The sequence below is a fragment of the Egretta garzetta genome, unplaced genomic scaffold, assembly GCF_000687185.1.
Source record: "Egretta garzetta isolate BGI_Z169 unplaced genomic scaffold, ASM68718v1 scaffold397, whole genome shotgun sequence".
NCBI lineage: Eukaryota > Metazoa > Chordata > Aves > Pelecaniformes > Ardeidae > Egretta > Egretta garzetta.
In genome coordinates this window covers 9800609-9818192 of record NW_009260493.1, presented here as the reverse complement: position 1 = coordinate 9818192, position 17584 = coordinate 9800609, and the positions used below count along the sequence as shown (strand labels likewise).

Below are 17584 nucleotides of genomic sequence, written 5' to 3'. Positions count from 1 at the left end.
CATACTGCTCCCACCTCCCTAGGGCCCTAGCTGACTCACAGGTCCTCAACCCTAAAAGCAAGAGCTCCATGAGTGGTGAAAAATGAGCATGGAAGAGCTGTAAGTATATAGCCCCTGTGGCATCTACCTTGTCTCTTCTTGGGCAAGCCTGGGCCAGCCGGGGCAGATGTGCCCTTCCGGGGGGGACGCTTTCTGCCCCCACCCACTTACCAAAGTGCCCTCTCACTGCCAGTCACATGTGAGCATCCAAGAACTGGAAAGAAAACAAACCCAACTGCTCTTCTACTATGTAAACTTCAGACTTAGGATTCTGCCAGGAGTCACGTGGTCACCAACCTAAACCTAATGATTAGAAGTAGAGCACAACTGCTCCCCCAGTCTTCTCACAAGGCATATTTACAGCCTCAGTTTCAGCATTAGACCCCAGCTCAGTTTTCAAAAGCAGTAAGGTGACTACATGCCTCGAAAATCACACTTTCTAAAACAAAAATATAAAAATCCCTGAACCATTAAGCTTCCTAAATACATTTACAATTCTGGCCCTATGCATTTACATTTTGATGCAAATACCCCAAATGCCTAGCAAAATTTATTTAGAACATTGTTATTTTAGGGTTGTTAAGAAACAAGCAAACAAAACCTTAGCTTAACGCTTCTCTAAAGTGTTCAACAGATGTTAAAATATTTTAAAACATGATCATCCCAGAATATATTAGCATCTGACAATTTAAATATCCCCTTAGCTGTGTTTTGCGCAGTTTCTTTCTTTTGAAAACCTATGTTTGGCTAGAAGACATTTTCGCTTATTCTTCCACATGAAAGAATATGCTGACACCTATACAGAGCTTTAAATATCCCTCAAAGTTCAAAACATTCAGCTGTTTCATCCTCCTGTCCTCAGATAAATTAAGAGTTTTAACTAAATCTATTTCTGTAATAGGATTCTCATAAGCTTAGCCGAGTCCCTTCTCACATACCTATTTCATGAATGAGACTGGGAGCTCATACCTTTATGTGGTTTCCCTAGCGGGTAATGCATCTTTTAAAAAGAATGCTTTCGTTACCATTTTTGAGCTGATAACTTCATTTTCTATTAATCCCTCCCCTCCCGGAAAAAAAAAAAAAAAAAAAAAAAAAAAAGCAAAGCAGCCCAAACCACTGCAGGAAGGTTTACAATGCTTGTAAGGGAGCAGGATTATTCTGTGTCTATCTGACATAGGAGGGAAAGGATTACATGCAGATTAAAAGCAGTAATTTACTAGCGAATAATCATTTTGTGCGCAGCAGTTACATAAATCGGGCATGTCAGCACTGGCATCCCGAGTTTCACCGGCATCATGGCATCGCTTAGCAGCCCCGAGCCCAAGGGAGCTGCTTACGCAAAGCCCACTGGCGGCAAGTGGTGCGGGCGAGAGAGCCCTCTCTTTTCCTTCCTCGCGTACGGCTGTCTTGAAACCACACAATTTTCAGTTGTTGGCCGAAATGAAATGAGAGCAGTGACTCACTCCAAAGGGTTGGTTGTAACCCTTGTAAAAGGAATAAGCACAAACGGAACAGTATCGTGCAAGTGGTCGAGAAACAGTCTCAGGCCATTCTTCTTTTGACTCCTGGGACTATGACCTTGGCTTTTTCTATACAACCTATTCTTCTGTAACTACTTACAAATGTTGCACTGGTTACATTATCGATCAGAAATCTAAAAATCTAGTTCATGACTGAATGGAGATTAATTTTTGAAAATGTTGCATGTGTTACTTTAGGATAACATTGGGGTTTTTTAAGTAGAAGAAAACATCATGGGAAAAATTCCTTAGGTAGACACCTTAAAGCACTTCTTTCCAAAAGCTGACCTTGGAACAGGGTGGGGAAATAAATTTCATTCCAAGTGCTCCACAGACCTCTTAAATCAGTCTTGCTTTTAGTATAAAATGAGTTAACTTCTTTTATTATTATTTAGGATTTCAGACAATTCTTTCTTCATTCCTCCTTCTACAGTGACCTAGTAAATAACCTTCTTTTTAAATTCATAGTACATAAGTAGCTTACTCGTAACCTTATTTTTAAATTTATTCATTTAAGATCATTATCATCATTCAGACTGTATTCCATTAGATATCCTTTTCAAGGGGTGATGGCATAGAAGCATATTTTTCTCTACCAAAAAATTAAATAGGAAACCTTTTAACCAAGAAAATAGAATTATGGATAATCTACTAATAAATCTTGAAACACTAAACCTTTAACAACCTCTCATAGCAACAACATGAGATTGAAAATACAGACTATGTTTCTACATAATGCACACACTATTTAAATTATTTGTTTAAAATAGTTGGGAGTTGTAAATAAACTGTCCGTATTTTTGAAAAACAAAACAAAACAATAAACCCCAAAAAAGTGAATGTTCAAAGTTTTGCAAGTAAATTTTTTCTTGTCATGAAAAGGCTGTTGTGAATTTAGGCACTCTTAGGTTTGTTTTTTTGTTGTTGTTCCTCTATGTTTTCTTGCAGAGCTTTCCCCTTTCCAATTTTCCAAGCCATTTAATTTCCATGAAAATGTTGCAACAAAAGTGCTGACATTTCCAAAGCAAAGTTTCTCCAAGTTTTTCATTACATCAAGTTCTTTACGTTTTGATTTTCTGTTCTTGCTCAGAAGGAAAAGCTAATTCCAGAATGTCAGGATCTCCCACTGGATGAGCTTCCCCTTTGCTCAGCCAGAAGGCCCCACGGGCTGCCCCTGCCCACCCACGCCATGCGCAGGTGTGCGTACCGGCCATGGAAGGACCCAGAACAGTTTCCACCGCATCCCTCCTGTGGCCAAGACGCATCCATTTCTGGTGAAGGGCTCCAAACAGTTCGACTTGTGAATTAAAAATAAAATCACACCACTGATGGACCTTATCAGGGCATCGCATTAAGAACTACTGCAGCCTTCTGCAGACCCCAGCAGACGCTGTGGCTGCTCCTCCACCCCAGTGGGTAAGAAATTGCTTTCCTTCTAAGCATGAATTTAGAATTTATCTGAATCTAGGAACCGAGACATAGCAGAGCAATAAATGAAGAGCAATAAATTAATGTCTAACAATTTGGTGGGTAGAGCATTTTGCGTGGCAGACAGGAAAATACCTTATGGCAGAAGTGAGCTCCAGCATGCCCAAGGGAACCCAAGACTAATTACTCCAAACTACGTTCAGCCCTTTTGGTTTTTGAAATGCACGCAACTATTTCTTTTTCCTGTAACTTTGACAAGAAGTTAAAAGTCCAAATATTTGAAAACCTGTTTGTTGGTATTCCAGATGAACTCACATAACTTTATTAATCTGCTAGCCCTGGAAACCATTATTCTCAGAGGCCTGTCTGGCTGAATCGCCATGCTTGGTGCGTCCCTTTCTCCAGCTTTACAAGACACCAAAAGGAGGGGGTCACCTATCAGGCACAGACATCTGTGCACAGCTGGTCACCCGAGGCTCCCTTTGGAGTCCACAGAAAGAAAAAGGAATTTCCACAGTGCTACTCCTCTCTTCCTAACATAGACATCGAACCCACAGTATATGAACTGCATCTCCAGAAGTTTATATATATAATGTTATTTAATAGCTAATGTAATTAGCATTGATGCTTAAAATACTACTCTCATTTTACAGTTTTCCTTTTCTACATTTATCTATCAGTCCCCAAATAAAGACCTTTCTGCTTTACCTCCAAATTATTTTATGATGATAGTTTTCTTAACTACTTCAATGTACTATTAAAAAATGCAGTAACTGTCTTAACGATTTTAGATAAACAAGTTTAAGGTATTCAAAACTTCTCAGTAAGTAATATTTTACGTCTTGCAAGACCTGTGATTCAGTACTGCTATCAGGAACAGCAAACAGCAATTCTTATAGTTCCATGCTAGCCTGAGGCAATTTTAAAAGAAAAGCCTACAAAAACTTCACTTTTCTGAGCTGCTGAAGAGATTTTTTTTCTGAGAAAAGATGAAAGAATGGTGGTTAGCCAATTATTTTTTGTTGCTCATTTGTTTTTTAAAGGTATGTGAATTCTGTTTTACTGCAAGCCTCATGCTAAGTAGCTGTGCATATGTTGTAGGGTTTGTTTTAAGCCATTGCAACACACAATTATCTCGGATCAAGAAAAAAAAAAAGAAGTATTTATAGCCTTTACGACTGTGAAGGAAGAACAGAATGTTTAACAGTAGGATCAATAAAAGCAGTAATTCATCCTCACCCCCTCCTTCCAAACTTAAGCAGACAGACAGACACCTTTAGTGCATTTTTTCCTGCCTCAGGCAATAGAGAGGGGCCGGCTCAGGAGCGTTAGACTAGCAATATTGCAAACTGCTAAATCCAGCTTCCTCCATTACTTACGGTGGTTTCTTCCAGATATGCTTTTTAGTAAGCATGAGAGAAATACCAAAAGATAAAGAACAGCTCTGAAGTCTCTGCCCCATACATGCAGCTTCTGCCAGCACCAGTTCTGTGACTGATCTGGGAAAGGATCAGCCATTTCCCAAAGAATGGAGTTATAAGTAGTTTCGCTTGGTCTACTGTCCTGCTACAATGAAAGCCCTTTGAAAACCTTGCTTAAGAACCTCTGTTTAAGAACAGTTTTAAAAGATAAAGGCTGTGAAAAGGTCTTTGGACCCACCTGGAACGCCATTCCAGCTCCCCTTCACAAAGGGAGCCAGCTGAAGCTGTAAGCGTTACCCAGGGCCCTGGCCGGGGACACTCACTGTGGCAGAGAGGGATCCTGATTGGAAATAAGGGTGAACCATAGCATTCTGATCCTTCTGCTCCCTCTCTCCTTTCTGAGATGTGTTTGTTTTCTTTAGTCCTCTCCTTCCTACAATGCCTGGGCTCAGGGGAGAACTACAATAGCCATCCCTTAATCCTGACTTTTTTTTTTATTCTCAAAATTATTTTGTTTTCTGCAGTAATTGTACACAAGATATATATTTCTATATGTTTAAAGCTAACAATCCCCACTGAGTCTCACAAGCTTTTACAAGGTGCTATAAAAGTACCACGTGGCAAAGCAATGATGTGAAGTCAAAAGGTGAGCACTGTCCCCTGAGACCACAGATATGTATTCTGGGTCACAAGAGTGAGAAAATGTAGTTCAAATTTAAGTCATCTCCTTCCATTGCTTTCTGTTACGTCCCCACTGAGATTTTGGTTTGTTGGTTTTGGTTTTTTTTTTAATTAGGCCTAGATTCCTGACATACCTAAACCAGTAGTGTTACTATATGTTGTAGCTCAATATCTAACACACAAGTGATTAAAATGCATTGCAAGAGCATCAGTCATGTTAGGCCTCGTACAATTTTCAAAAGGTTTGGGTTTCTTTGTTTTTAAAAACAAAGATAAGTCACATTTACTTCTGTTTGTCCTTTGGGGGAAATTAATCCAGAAAGAAACCAGACCCAACAAGCAACCAGAAACTTCATGTACAGGTCTGCATGATCTCACAGTAGCTTTGAGGAATGGCTGTGACTGGATTAATCTTTAACTAATATGATGAAATAAGGATGTCATTTGCCCAACGTGTCAAAATGAAGCTTACAGCTCTGAATAGAGTCAGTACATAAGGCATTGATATTGATTTCCTCTGAACTAGGCTATTTTCTTGTGATCGATTATGTGGGGAAAAAGAATTATTTCTGTATTTTTCAATTTTCCAATACTTACAAAGCCATTCCCATCTTCATCGAGGAATGGGTATGCCTGCAGTAGAGCATTGACAACAATGTTATATTGCTGACTGTTTGGATACCTGTACAAACAAAATGGAGATGTAAAAGAAATAGTTGGTATTCTAGACAGTATGAGACACTGTCTGGAGCCTATACTGATATACATAAAACTGACTATTTCTAAGACTATCGATTCCCCTCCAAATAGCAAAGGGAACAGCTTTAAGGTTTGCATGAAATCTTCCTGTTTGACTTCAACAGGTTTCAGGCCCTTAGCCTCCTCTATTTAAGCAAGAATATTAAAGAGAATGGTTTTACATCTATTTGAAAATTTACTTCTGCAGCCAATAGGTAATGCCCCCAAATAAATCTAATGATGTCTTACTCACAGTGATCCTTCTAGGTATTTTGTCATGTCTGCTTGCAAAAATTCGATAATCCTTATTCTCATACTGTGATCAGGGCATTTTTTTTCTGCTAATATGCACTTGACATCGTAAGGGAAGTCTGGCAAAGCATAAGAGCTTGTCCACTGCAACGTCTTGTATCTTGCAAAAAGTGATTTCAGATTTTTTCTGTAAAAGAAAAGATTATGTCATCATGATCACTTCCTTCTTCTATGGGTATGCAGGCATGAAGGAAAGAAAAATACAAGGAAAAACTCAACACAAAGCAAAGTTATTGCTATAGAAATTCGAGGTCTGGTCTCTTGGTTTCTACATAAAGAATACCTACAAATACTGCAGTCAAAACATAAGGGGTTAAAACCAGATGTCAAACGTGAACTATTTTAATCCCCAGACACTAGAAGGTGGTCACTAACCGGAAGCAGAAGGCAGAGCGGATGAAGTCACCGGGGACTTGCTACCGTTGCAAAGTAACTTTATCTGTCATCATTTATAATGTGTTTCCTACCAGTTCTGCTAACTTAGCAGTGAGAATAAGCAAGCAGCTTGCTTGAATAAAATACTATACACGGCCTTAGCCAAGACCGTCCTCCCACAGAGGAAAGCATGGAAAGGATGAAGGCAGCTGCCAGCACAGGGATGAAGGCAGCCCCCCTGGGCAGCCGGTTCCAGAGCACTGGAACAGGCTGTCCAGGGGGGTTGTGGAGTCTCCTTCTTTGGAGATATTCAAAACCCACCTGGACGATGTCCTGTGCAACTTGCTGTAGGTGAGCCTGCTTTAGCAGGAGGGTTGGACTGGATGATCTCCAGAGGTCCCTTCCAATCCTTGCTATTCTGTGATTCTGTGATGAGCAAAATGGCTGGAAACAAAGCAGGCGCAGCCTGGAAGTACCCGCTGCCCCCCTCCTAAGACCATCAGCACTACTGACAAATGTCACACCCCAGCTGGGCTGAGCCTGAGGCAAGGTATCACCACTGGCTACCCAAGTGCTTCCTACCTCCAGAGCACCTGCCAACCCCTAATTCTGAAGGAACACAGGGAAAAGTAGAGATAAATTGCGCTGGAAGTCAGTCAAGAGCCACCTAAAAGGTAAGTGGTTCTGGCAACCCAAGACAGCTGCCCAGTCACAGTAGTCCAGACCCAATAAAGAAATTTCAAATAAGAGGTGTCAGAGACAGCTGGAGAGTCCTGTTATGTACGTGGTATCACTGCAATTTATGTTTGCTTTAATTTAAATTGCAGAGAGCAATCTGGAAACAACTACCAGACTTTTAAAAGAATTTTTTAAATAAAATGCTGTCATTATAGATGACAAATATAGGTGCTTACATGGTATCTATAGCTGAATTAATCATCTGTGCTCCCTTTATATTCACTGAGGAGAGAGAACCACCACTGAAGGATGACAGAACAATGAGAAAACATCTAAATCAGACCAGATGTTTTCTCTCATCTATTTGTCTCCACTAATTATGAAGGAAATTAAGATAGTTACCACAGTTGTTGAAATCTACACTGCATATGTCTCAGGTTAGGAAGTCTCTACCTGGTAGGTGAAAGCTCCCTCACCAAGAGGTGTGTCTGGGCTAGGCATGCTCTAGTGTCCCTTCCAAGCTGCACTAGATTTTGAGTCTATGCAAGTTATGGAGGGAAATACTGCTAGACTTCAGTCAATGTACACAAGTTTTCACTCCTAAAGGTCTCTATGATAGCCTATAAACAAAAGCTAGGTATATAAATAAGAGTTGTGAAGAGTTTTAGCAAGGTCTTCATTGGGAGGTTTTGCTATCCAGCCACTTTCAGATAAGGATGTTAAAAAAAACCCAAACAAACACAACTTGGTCACCAATATCTCTAGGCTGGCGAAATCAACCACAATACCAACAGGCAAGCATTTGCGATAGCTAAGTTTGCACCCCTTTGAAAGATTGCTGTGTATCTGGGAGGCAGATTATTTTGGGTCTCAATTGCCATAGTTACAGCCTCAATACCTTCTTGAGTAGATTAGCCTATAGCTCTCAACCTTGTTGACCTGGTTATGTTGCCACACCATCTTGGCATGTTTTAATGTAGGTTGCTAGCTTGCAGGCTGGTAAAAGCTCTACAGCCATGATATAACTTTACCAGCCCTAGCGCTACCACAAACTGCAATGCAGTGCTGAAAACCCCCAATAATTTGGGTACTGTCATCTGATCCTCATAGTTATATTAACAGTAGTAGCAGTACTCACAGCACTGCTGTTTCCCCATGCAAAATGGGTACAAAATGCCCAAGGCTGCTGTCCCTCCAAGCCCACCAGATTTTATGGGACACAGACGGTTAACAGAAGATGCAAACTGGACTGAACTTCTATCAGTACTTTACAGTCTCAAAAGAAGGAAAAGCTGTACGAGAAGAGACAAACATACCCACAGAGACACATTCATGTCCTTTTTTGGTGATAAATTAATACACAAATGGGAAAATAAAACAGAACCCACATTATGAAATCACTTGGAAATTCCTCCTCTGCAAATAAAGTGCAGATGTTCAAAGCAGCATCAATGAGGCAGCCTATGAGTTTGTATCCTGTACTTCCACCAACCTTACTGATGTAAGCACTGTAGCAGACAGGCTGCAAGTTACTACATACTAATTTCAACATGTTATCTTGAAACTAGCTCAAAAGAGTACAAAAGTTTAAAACGTGCAGTAACTTATAGCTGAGCAGCCCTGAAATTCCTGTTGTTGCTAAGACCAGTGAAGCTGAATTGCCATTTCAAAAAGTGGAACAGCTTAGCAGGTTCAGTTCAGGCAAACTGAACTGTACTCAGTTACTTGACGAATATAAAATTTTCTTGGTGTTGGGATGGCTAATAGCCAGAGAGGCATGGTAACTCTCCCCTCCACCAGTCCCTTCACATTTGCCAGTACAACACAAATACTCCAAATTCCATTTCTCTTCAGCCTTACCCAACACAGAAAATACTTCCTTGCTGTCCAAGCAAGATCCGAAGATTCCATCAGTCTTCACAGTGCAAGAGATTAAATATTTTACTAGCTTGTGCTGAAATTATTGCTATTGGGCAGTTATGTTAAACTTGTGCAGTAATATTTTACAATTATATGTAAGATTGTTAGAAAAGAATCACAACTCCACACTAAACTTTATCCCCAGAAACGCTCACTTGCAAACTCATTTACCTAAAGGAACAGTTTGGTTAAACAAGTACTGTACATGTGCTGTGATTTACACATATAGCTGAGACCTTCCTTGATTGTGGAGGCATAGCCTGTTTCTAACCATCCCTCTAGTCTTCTAACTAACGCAAGACAGAAGTAAGATCAAGATCCCCAAACATAAATTACTACATCTTTTCTTTTCTCTCAGTTCTCGAGCCATTTGATGCTGCAAGCTAAATCAATCCGATGGCCAGCTGCTGCCAAACATCTGTCCCCCTCTCCCCCCGCTGGCACACGTCTCTGCCCCCTTCTTACTGGTACTGGGAAGCCTCTAACCAGGCAACAAGTTACTTCAAGGAGCTACAGTGATGAAAGTCTTCCTCTTTCTCCTTGATTTTGTTTTCTCACTGTTTAGGTCCCCAAAATAGCTGCCCATGAGGTGAGACAAATACCAGCACAGAGAAAGCAAGCTGGTCTCTATGTTTAGCTGTAATATGGAACTGCATCCTAAGAAGCATTTCCTCAGCAAGGACACAACTAATCATGGAGTTTTTGACCACTCAGCTTTTGCAGATGACCACTTCACTCACTGTACTAAGTCACAGCACTCTTTCACACAGCTATTTCTTTCTTTGGCTCTTTTACAGCCTTACACTGCTCATGCACAGCATGTTTACCGAGATGTGAAACTAAAATAATATAATTTTGGGAGGAGCTGTTTGTCTCCTTCAGTTGGCAAAAATACCCCAAACAACTCAAAATAAAGCAAAACAACCAACCCCCCAAAACCCCATCTATTTGAATTATACAGCCCCTGGGATCCCTAATCCTGGGGAATATCTTGTTTTACTGCTAAAAAGGCAGAGATTTTACACGCTTGCAGCATTACCCAGATCATTTGATGAAGGTTTTAGTTCATGGTCTCCAAGCTCAGTGTCCTGTGCAACCACATGCAGAGACACAGAACTGCCTGAATTAGCTGTAACAAGTCAGTAAAAATAATCTTGGCATCAATATAGATGGCTCAATCAAGCTGTGCAAAGTGCAGTAAGAGTCCTAGAAAGAGGTTCAAATGCTAGATCATAGGATTTTATCATTTTTAAGCTTCTGAGCATACTGGTAAGAAGGATCAGTTTCCTGCTTCTATTTAGTTCATTTAAAAAAAAAAAAGTGACTTAAAGGACAAGTGAGCACATGCATATATAGACTGTCCGCTACATGCTTTTCTCATTGTATGTCTACTTTACTGAAATCCACGCATCTACGGCACCCATTGCTACATCTTGTATCATCTTGGGTCCCAGTAACTCAGAGGACATCACAGTTGAGTAGAACCTTGCTGACATCAATGGGTTCCCACAATTGGCACATCCTGATAAAATTCAGCACACGGGTGGAACCTCAGTAGATTCCCATTTTTCACAGGTGAAGGTCTAGCCTTTCACATGTCTACACCAAACACCAGCAAGAGATCCCTGTCTGAAGATTTGTAGGCTGGATAGAAGTCCATGTCTACAAAGCCAAGGAAGAAACAGAAGAGAAAAGAAAACCTGGAGCTTGCAGATGTGAAAGAAAGGAAAAGTCTGCAGCTGTAGAAAATGTTCCATTTCACTATACATGTATTATATGCTTTCAACTTTATGACAATATTTAAGGTTGTAAAGGTTATTTCCATCAAAAAGAAGAAATTAGGACAGATGGAATATCAAAAGAAACTCTTTCTCTCCTCTCACTAGTGGGATAAAATAGGGCTTTCTTTTCTATTCAGTTCCGAGATCTGTGCCAGAAAGATCCTCATGGCTTTCCTGTCATGTGGTTCACTGCCATTTCCTACTTTCCAGCACAAATGCACAGTTTCCCAGTTATTCCCTGAAGCTTGGGATTTGCAGTCTACCTAGTGCTTGATGATGTCTTTTATTTTTTCTCTTCCCACTAAACGTAGGGGCAGTTACCCTTTAAAATGAACAAGAAGTTACCCGCAGCAGTGTTGGCTTTGGCAAGGCTAGGACACGGGAGCTGACAGACCCACCGTAGCTGCCCATTTCCCAGAGCAGCTCCAGTTTCAGCTTTTCCTGCAGTACCCTTGCTATAGAGATCATCACAGCGAGTACGAGCACAAAGTTACAGACAAAATTAATCAGCTTTAAAGAAAGTTTAAGAGATGCAAACACAACCTTCTTCTAGGGGGAGTCAAGATTTTTTGACAGTTTCTATTCTGAGGAGCTGCATCACGTAAGCGAGGGCTCTGCACTTCCATTGCATGCAAGGGCAGCAGCTGTGGGTTATAGACAGGGGGAGAGAAAACGCTCCTTGGGGAATCTGACTGACAGAACTGCCAGCTAAATCAGGCCATTTTAATGAAACAGCGTTTATTTGCATTCACCCATGAAAGATGTGTTATACTGTATCTAAAGAATTTTATGTATTTGGGGTTTTCTTGTTGATTTTATGACTTTGCTAGACCTTAACAAGGCAACACAGTATCTCCTGCAAGTAATTTGTAAGACTTGACTTATTTCTGATGTGGAAGAAAGGAGATTTAACAGCTTTTTTTCCTGCAAACTTTTGTGGAAGACTCGCAGCACTATATCAGCAAATTCAGCTCTGCTGACCTCAAGAACTCCAAAACAAGTACAGTTGCTTTGACTTCTGAAACATTGAGGCAATAAGCACAAAGAAGACATTGTTGTGAGTCTTTTTTTTTTTAATTCAAGTTAGGATTCTTAAGCTTCCTACTGCAATGACAGACATGAAATGCTGACTTAAAAAAAAAAGTGGCAAAAATTCTCAGAACCGCATAAATTGAAAATCTAAACATAAAGAATCTCACCCAAACCCTACACAAACCAAATCAAACCCCACAGGTATAACAGTTTTTATGACAGTGGAATAACAACTGAAGTAATCGGGAATCATTAAAATAAGAAAGAAGAAGTTATTTTTCTATTATGATACATCGTTCAACAGGGGAATCTACTATTGAAACAATAAATAGTTTCAGAAGTATTGAGGCAAATTCATAGAGGAAAGATTCAATAAATCAGTGTTAAAATGAATAGGCTAGACACAATTTACGGTTTTGGAATCCCTAAACATTAGGAGTTGTACAGCTATAATCAAAGGAAGCATCTGACATCTGTCCATCTGAACAAGACAGACTACTTCTTTTCTTCTACTACCGACCATTGTCAAAGACTTAACATGAGCTTTTTTTATGGCTGCTTTTCATGTCCATATGCACTAACTGGAACAAAGATCATCACGTCTACTAGAAATAATTCTGATGATATCAACAATAAGGTTTCTGCATAGCACTTATATAAGAGGCACAGTCCAGCTGAGATTATCTTTGTAGGACTACAGCTGCATATGTGTATAAGTATACACACAAAAGTAATATCTGCTCTCTTGCGTAAAGGCAGCAAAATAGTCTGAAATAATTGACTGAGCAAAAATTTTTCAGGCTAGCTACTCTCTCTCTTTTTTCTTCTTTTTAAGCACTAGCACAGGTGTGTTTCTGATAAAACACATTAAACACAGACCAACGGTATCTGCGTATGGTTAATGGGGAAGCAAAGGAAGGAGCTCTGTAAAGTGCGTAAAGGCAGCAAAATAGTCTGAAATAATTGACTGAGCAAAAATTTTTCAGGCTAGCTACTCTCTCTCTTTTTTCTTCTTTTTAAGCACTAGCACAGGTGTGTTTCTGATAAAACACATTAAACACAGACCAACGGTATCTGCGTATGGTTAATGGGGAAGCAAAGGAAGGAGCTCTGTAAAGATATCATTAGCAGAATGATGTCAAACATCAAAGCACACCTCAGGTGCAGCTACCCAGTAGTCAGCACAGTTACCTGCAGTCTGACCAACACAGACACGAGACTGCCCTAGCTAAGGAGATGTGTGGCATCGCTAACGTGGCTCCGCGCTCAGCTCACCTCCGGTCCCGATCAGCGGGGTGTTACTGGTTCCAACATTGCACTAGTGCACGCTGGTGGGTGCCGGACCTGGAGAGGGCTTGCAGCAGGCAAGCTGGCCCCACTGAGGGCATGAATGAATGGTGGTTTGCAACCATGCAGGCCAGCATGGCCATCTTGGAGACAGGACACAAGTTTATTATTTTAAAATAAATATTCCAATTTACTATTCTTGGTATCAGCCCAAGTTTACGTGGGAACCAACACACTGTCAATGCTGGCAGCTACCTTATTGGTATACGAACACTTAGCAGGCTCAGGTTTAGTTGAACACTGACCATATCGTCCAAATTCACAGCAAACAGAGAAGTTCAAGGCTGTCAAGGCTGGCCAGAAAATCTGTTATCCTGCTTGTGCACATACGCCTGGTCTGAGCAAATTACTTCAGGGCGTTCAGACAGTAAATCTGTTACACAACACTCAAGAGCTACAGAACATGTTTTTAATAGAAAGAATAAATGTACAAATAAACCTGTGTCAGGACATCATTCTTGAAGGAAAACAGCTGGACCATCGTATTGGAAACAGGGAAAAAGGGATACGTTAGGGATGTCATTTGATAAGCAAACACCTCGAGGAAAGGCAGACGGGACAGATAAACCAACCAATAAAAGGCTGGTTTTTCATAGCAGTGTCAGGTATTTACAAGTAATGACAGCCTCTGTCTTAGCAACAAGATAAGCACCAGGCTGCCAGGAGCCATCAACTGCTGGTACTCCGATATAGAAAAGCAGGTATAGGGGAAATGTATTTATTGAATCACCCTCTGCAGCTATCTTACTATCTTCACAGAAAAGCACTGCTTCAGGATTGATCTTCTTGGGAGATTAACAAAAAAACCTGGCTATTTTTACTTCTGTAGTTGCTAGCAAAAAGTTATTCCACTGAGGTAACTGCAAACCTCATCTAGTTATATGTATACACAATTTTAATACAAGAAAAATAAAATTATACAATTGCTGCATCCACTTACTCTTTATTTTTGTGTTTAAACAATCTTCTTTGATATTTTTGTAGCATTTACTAATACAGAAGAGTGTATTTAACATAGTTGTTAAGACTATCTACACAGGAAACATACAGAGAAACTTTGAGCCAATTGACCAGCGCTAATAATCCATAAAAGCACCCACAAATTCATTTCAAGCAAAACCATGCCGGTTATTGAAGCTGTAGTTGCATGTGTCTTTTGGGAAAAAAAACAAACAAACAAAACCCCAAACCCAACTCATAAAATCAAGTTGGTTTTTTTCAGGTTGGATGAAACGAATGAGGAGACAGAGGCTATAAGTATAACCCTGGCCAAATATCAATCGTTTGAACTTTACATTTAAATCAACCCCACTGAATTAAACCAACCCCTGGCAGAACTGACTCTAGAAGTGCTTATATGAACTGCTTTGCCGCTAAAGGGGGGTAGGGGGTGGGGGTGGTCTGTGAGATGGGGACACCCCCTAAGGAAGAGTGGAAGTTGTCGTTGTTCTTCACTGCTCTTCCAAATCTGGCCTGGCGGATGAGAAATGGGTACCTACCCTCCTTCTTACTCAGAATAAGGCGGTCAAGAATGGTTTATTTGCAGAACCACCTCCCTATATTACTACAGCTTCCCTTTCCCCATTAGTTAAGATGAGAGACTAGGGGAGAGAAACATATGCACAGGCTTCCAACATCCCAAGTTTAAAGCAATGGGAAAAAAACCCCCACCAAACCACAAAAACAAACCACCAGCTGATCTAACAGAAGTTTTGATTAACATTATGCCAAAATAATATATAAAAAGAGCCACCATTAATCTGATGTGAAAAACCACTTTTCATCATGGCACATAAATCCATAGACTGGAACTTGAGGGAAAAACAAACCAACCAACAAACTGACCCAGCTTTCAAAGTAAATATATAAGCAGAATAGACAGGGGCATTACTTTTATACTCTAGGCTAAGAATCTATCATTATGTTATAGTCTAAGCAACTTTTTCTGTTCCCATAATCAAATTTCTAAAACAAACTTCTTGTGCAGCCCTTTACAGCCTGCTTATAGCCGACGTAATCCCCTCGAGCATATAAAATACTAACATTTTCCATCAATTGTTGAAAATGCAGGGAGAAGTATAGGAAAAGGAAGGCAGGAAGAAGAGGAAAAAACCCAAGAAACCAAACCTAAACCCTATAATATCACATTTATCAGTGTGGGTCAAGTCATAGACATATCTAAACAGCATCATTCACCTCCAAAAATGGTATTCAGCTTAGGATGAACCCAGCGCAGCAGTTAATGGGTGCTAGGGCTGGCCAGTTCCATCCTCAGTCAGTTAAAAGAGCTGTTTGGAGAAAGACATTTGCCAATTTCTCATCTGACCTTTAAAGAGAAGCCCTCATAAAATTAACTCAGGTCTTCAAGACTACAAATCATCACAGCTCCACTGACTTTTAGGGCATCTACTACTTCACCAAGCAGGGGCACTTACTTCCATTTGCAGCAGGAGACCTCCCTCCTCTTCTGCTCCTTTGCTCTGACTTTTAGGGCATCTACTACTTCACCAAGCACTTACTTCCATTTGCAGCAGGAGACTTCCCTCCTCTTCTGCTCCTTTGCGCCAAGGGGACTTGGCACCGCTCTTTTACAGTCCCTTTCCCTTAGCTGGCCGTTATGGGCCTTTGAGAGCTACTACTGACAACATTTGCTGCGAACATTTCCTAAAGCCAGTCTATTCTGGGTTACGCTGATTCACACAAACCATTTAAAACTCTTTATGCAGCACAAGGCAAATTACTCATCATTAATTAAAAATAAGCATCCTTCAGAAGTACAGGCTAAAAAACATCATTGCAAGATCATTTTAATGGTTTATTCTCAGGGTTTAAGTGCTTTGGGGTTGTTTTGTTGGCAATGACACTGACAGGATCTTTGGGTTTGGGTTTTTTGTTTTGTTCTTTTGAAGGTCCTAGCGGGACTTTAGTTTAAAAACATTAACTATGTGATTCACTAAGCCCTCTCCTCTCTTCCCAGACAGCCTTATCCCTAAATCCTAGTTAATTTTTTAAAGGGATAAAATACACATTTTTAAAGAAAGGCCTCCCCTTATCTCAGAATATTAGACTGATGGTGAAGCCATCAGTCACATCTATGGGGGAGAAATTACAGCAGGCAGGAATAAAGGGGGGGGAATGGCCAGCAGAGAAAACTTCACAAACAAGAAAATAATTGCCTTGAAAGAGGAACGGCACTCTTTCAACACTAACTGCCCCTCTCAAAGGGCAAAAGCACATGTAGGGGAAAAAAAAAAAAAAAAAAAAAAGAAAATAAAAAGAACAAAAACACCACCCCCACAACAACAACAACAACAAAAAATAGAGGCAAGGGGAGGAGGTTAAGACGACTCATTTTGATACCCACGGAAAATGAGCATGCAAACGGAACCAGCATGCCTACCTTCCCAAGTGCTATATTTAAGGTGCCTCAAGGACACGATTTTTTTTTATAGCCATATTCCACTCCATAATGATTAATTTGCCAGATTGGAGTCGAAAACAATCTGTAAAAGAGGATTTTTAAAAACTAGACACATAAGGACAAACCTGTGTCTTGCCCTCTGCATGAGCAGCGACACAAGATCGTGAGCAAGGACTGGGGATGGAGGGTAAGAAAGAACACACCATTAGACTACTTCATTCAGTCAAATGCTAATAAATTTCTGCTTCTGCTGTTTTCTAAATATACCTGGATATAGCTGAACCTGGCCTCCAATAATTAAGATTTCTTTTTATGAAATATCTGTTTAGCCTTGACGAAGCAAAAAGAAGTGTTTATGTCATTTTCAAAAGGTAAGGAAAATTTAGCAAATGCGTTATAAACTCACTTTTGCTTTAGCACTCTGTGATCAATTAGTCCTTCTTCATTTTCAGTTGAGCACAGATGTTTTTTCTGCTCCACAGCACCAGAAGAATTTAACATTTGCCTGTCAGTAGCCCTGAAAGAAAGAGAGGGGAGGAAATAAAAAAAGGATTTTCCACTGTCAAGTTTTGTGCAGTTTATAGAAAAGAGATATGCTTTAGAACCCTAAAATACTAGTGGCAGAAATAGAAAAGGAGAAAAATTAACATATTGAATAGTCATGATTTTATGTGGTGCTAATGTCTCTTAATCAATCTCTCAGTTCAATTATCAAACTCTAACAAGTTAAAAGGAAAACTGTAAATAATACAGCCTCATGATATTCTAATTATGACACAGTTACAAAACCCAAGAAAATAAACCTTCTTGGGGTTGCAGGATAACTGCCATCTCCACAGCCTGGCATTTCCTAATCTCTGGGAGCCAGTAACCATTGCAATATGCAAG

At 40.2% G+C, this 17584-nt stretch overlaps 1 protein-coding gene across 1 annotated transcript in view; it reads right to left on the bottom strand.

The window, feature by feature from the left end:
• The window catches only part of SAMD3 (sterile alpha motif domain containing 3), a 41243-nt gene that overhangs the window by 18781 nt on the left and 4878 nt on the right, over positions 1 to 17584 (bottom strand). Inside the window, exons 3-5 of the mRNA XM_035899884.1 lie at positions 17103 to 17213; positions 6084 to 6269; positions 5690 to 5774 (exon numbers count right to left, since the gene is read on the bottom strand). Coding sequence (XP_035755777.1) covers positions 5690 to 5774; positions 6084 to 6269; positions 17103 to 17213 — 382 coding nt within the window. The remainder of the gene's footprint in view (positions 1 to 5689; positions 5775 to 6083; positions 6270 to 17102; positions 17214 to 17584) is intronic.